At 50.5% G+C, this 3,637-nt stretch overlaps 1 protein-coding gene across 2 annotated transcripts in view; it reads right to left on the reverse strand.

Moving 5' to 3' along the window:
* Dscam (DS cell adhesion molecule) overlaps nucleotides 1-3,286 on the reverse strand; it is a 579,765-nt gene extending 576,479 nt beyond the window's left edge. The window contains exon 1 of one of the 2 annotated variants that reach the window (XM_031364533.1): nucleotides 2,334-3,286. In XM_031364533.1, coding sequence (XP_031220393.1) covers nucleotides 2,334-2,376 — 43 coding nt within the window. In that variant the 5' untranslated portion in view covers nucleotides 2,377-3,286. The remainder of the gene's footprint in view (nucleotides 1-2,333) is intronic. The other variant, XM_031364534.1, reaches the window with a different exon arrangement.
* Between the last annotated feature and the right edge of the window lie 351 nt (nucleotides 3,287-3,637).

A 3,637-nucleotide genomic window follows, 5' to 3' on the forward strand; every position in this document is an offset into this window, starting at 1 on the left:
AAAAAAAAAAAAAAAAAAAGACTCCATTCATATTAGGTAGGTAGTATTTAGTTTCATATTTTTGAAATATATTCTTGCCAAAGGCAGCATTTTAAATCAGGTTCTTATTTTGACATGTATATATATTTGATGATATTTTGCATAGTATGTCTTAAACACCATCCTTGGAAAATCCAAAAATCTGGACTCCCCCCCCCACATATACACACATATTTACACCAATGTAAAAGCCCAAACCTCTGGAGTCAGGCCTTTTCTTCCTGCTTGCTCAGATAGAGGAAGGGCCATTTTTATATAAGGCGGCTCCCTGGCCTTCAACTGATGGGGTCAGAGCAACTTGCCTATACATTTTACTGCAACAATAACTGATTCTCTCAACAGATGTTAAAAGTCTTGCAAATAATTCTTGTATGACTTTACCCAGGTGCACATGAGCAATCTTCACATATATTTTCCATGTGGTAGATTTCACTCCATTTGAACACTGCACAAAATTCTTTTTATAGTATTTTTTAGTTATGAAATGCTGATTTAAAAAATCATAGACAGTTATAGCATCTCTGTATCAGAGACTATCATAATTTCTCTGTACCATGCTCAGCATATATAATCTCACACTGAAAAATAGATGCCAGTTGGCTGACAACCAAAACAGCCTGGCTTACCATCCTAAATTACCTATTTCTCCCCAAAGTGGAAATCTCCCTTCATTCAATAGCCCAGGCCTTTGCCAGGAGGCCAGATATGTCATCCTGACAGGAAAGACAAGGTGTATTGGCTTCGGAACACATCTGTGAACATCTGGGCCTTTTCTGTGCTTTCCCATTAAAGCAGCAAGCAGCAGGGGCTGCTCTCAAGACTTGATTGCATCCTCAGAAGCACAATGTCCCCGCTAGGTGAATTCCCTGGAGGCCAGGGTTAGTACCCTCTGGGGAGAGGGGGTGTCTTGTCAGAACTTGTTGAAATTTTTCCCCCTGGGAGGAAAGCTCAAGAGGAAAACTCCCGACACTTTGCTTTCAGTTATATTAAAGAGCAAAGGGCCGATTTGCTGTGAATTTGGGGGCACCTTCTCCATTTGGCTCCATCTTTTCTTAGTCAGTTTTTTAAACCTGGGAAACATCATGTCCTTCCTTTGGCTGTGGGTTAGCTGTTATCTATGTCTGCAAAGAAAATGCAGCCAGTGCTTACAGCTTCCCTGGGTATCTTCCAGAAAAATCTTAACAGCCTCCCCTTGGCTTCTCCCTCTCCTGTTTTCTTATAAAGACCAGATATATTCATTCTCATTCTCTCATATTCATTTCTCTCTCTCTCTCTCTCTCTCTCTCTCTCTCTCTCTCTCTCTCTCTCTCTCTCTCTCCCTCTCATAATGGTTTAATTTTAACTGTCAGCAGGTTATACGTTTTATGCAGATGTTCCACATTTGAGATGGGTATTGAAGCCCTGGATGCTTCCAAGTGATACCAATTGATGACAGTTCCCTCTCTTTGCCACATGAGAGAAAGCCATTCATACATGTAAGTTCATATTTACGCTGTGACAGGCAGCCTAAGGTGCAGACACACTTACTAATTGGGTCTGACTCCATCAAAAGCGATCGATTCTAGATATCAGGAAGAAAGCATTTCCATAGGCAATACTGAGCTGCACATGACAGGGGAAAAACCATGTACAACATTCACCCATTTCACTTTTACAAGTATACAGGTGATTTTTTAAAAATTTGTCAACATTACAGATGATGTAATGCCTAGCAGTGCATATTTTTACATACACTACTGCGAGGAACATGTAGTGTCCAGGGGACGAGGGGGATGCAGACAGACGCATCTTTCCCACAGCCTTCAAGGATGAACTGTATAGCAGAATCAGAGCGGAGGCTTTAAGGCTCAAGAGTGCAAAACCTGAGTGCTACTGTCTTAATTGACCCCTACACCTGCCTGCGCTCCTAAACGCCATGTCCTTTTCTGGTTGTGATATTCAAAGTGGCGGTGATCATCCCCTCTCTTCTCCCCAAACCTGCCTGGCTCTGATGAGGTAGCCAGCTGTCTAGCTCTGGAGTTGGGCTTTGAGCTGACACTTGGCTAGCTAGCTAGGTAGGCTGCTTCCAGAGATTGCTGAGCGATGCCTCCCCGGCCTCCTCTCAGTACCGCCTAACCTCTCCAAAGCAATGCAAATATATTTTTTAAATAAATAAATAAACGCATGCATGAACATTCCAACCCGGATAGGGAACGAAAGGGAAAAGACTTCACCCATGCATCCAGCCCCCTACACCGCACCCATCCCCCGGGCCCCTTTCCCAGACAGGAATCAGCGCAGACCGCAAAGCTCACCATTCGCGAAGCTCTGGAACAAGGAGAGAGCCAGTATCCACATGCCCCTGCTGCTGCCCGGCCTCCCGCGAGCCAGCGAGCCAGCGAGCGAGCCACGCGCCGGCCTCGCCCCCCGCGCTGCGCTGCGCTCCGCCGCGCCCGGCCCGGCTCCGCTCGCCGCCCGCCACCTGCCCGGGGGCCGCCCAGCCGCCCAGCCGCGTTCCCCGCTTGCTGCGCCCCCGCACACCTGCTCCCGGGCGCCGCGCCCCGCGCCACGGACACAGCCCAGGTGCGCCGTGCGCTCGGCTCGGCTCAGCGGGCCGCGGGCAGCCAGGCGCGGGCGCACAGCCGCAGCCGCGGGCGCGAGCTCATGCCGGGCGCCCCCCGATGCGCAGCGCGGCCAGGCGGCGGCCTCCCGGGCGCCGGCCTCACCCTCCGCAGCCAGGCAGCAGGCGCGCGGCCAGGCTCATCCTGCTGCGGCGGCCTCGGGCGCCGGGTCCCCTGTGCTGCCCTTCCCTGCCTGAGCCCGGCGGGCCGCGCGCGGAGGCGAGCGGGGACCCCTCCCCTGCTCTGGCCGCTGGGGCGCTCTGCAGTCTTAAAGCAGCAGCAGAGGAGTGCGGCGGATCACGCAGTCGGCGGGACCCAGGGCTCAGAGGCTCACAGGCTCAGAGACTCGTCCCCACACAGCCCATCATGTGTAGCTCTGTTCTTGCAGGTTGTTAATGAGATGCGGCCGGGGGCTGACCACTCCGGAAGGGTGCCAGCTAGGCAGAGGTGACCGCGAGGCGTTAGCAGTTTTGATGCGATGTGCAGCAGGATTCGGAGTCCGTATTGACTCCCTGAAAAGTCTAGTCCATCTGCCTAGAGGGAAATGCTGCCTCGGAGTCCTCGCGGCTCCTGGGAAGAGCTCTCTGACTTCACTGGCTGATTTTTAATTATCTTGAATACATACTAGGGTACAAACATGAGCGATTCTAATTTTGATCTCTGAGTGGTGCATAAAAACTGATTAAAATAGCTGATACTGTGTATGAGTCCCAACATGCAACCCCTTTCTTGGCACAGCAGACCATGGCCTAAATGGGTCCAGGAGAATCTTGAAGTAATGATATTATTTCAACAAAGGCCCTTCAAAAAGCACATATCCGTATCTGGCACTTTACCAGAAAAGTGACCTACAGGGTCAGAATGTGCCCCGATCTAAGGTCTAAGATTGAATGCACACGGCCAGGACTATGGACTGGGAAAGCTTTAAGGGAAGGCAAGAGGGGAATGGGAAATGGAGACAGTTCCCAGACATCGGGCATCTTCTGCCTGGACTACAT

This window comes from Mastomys coucha, unplaced genomic scaffold, assembly GCF_008632895.1.
Source record: "Mastomys coucha isolate ucsf_1 unplaced genomic scaffold, UCSF_Mcou_1 pScaffold12, whole genome shotgun sequence".
Taxonomy (NCBI): domain Eukaryota; kingdom Metazoa; phylum Chordata; class Mammalia; order Rodentia; family Muridae; genus Mastomys; species Mastomys coucha.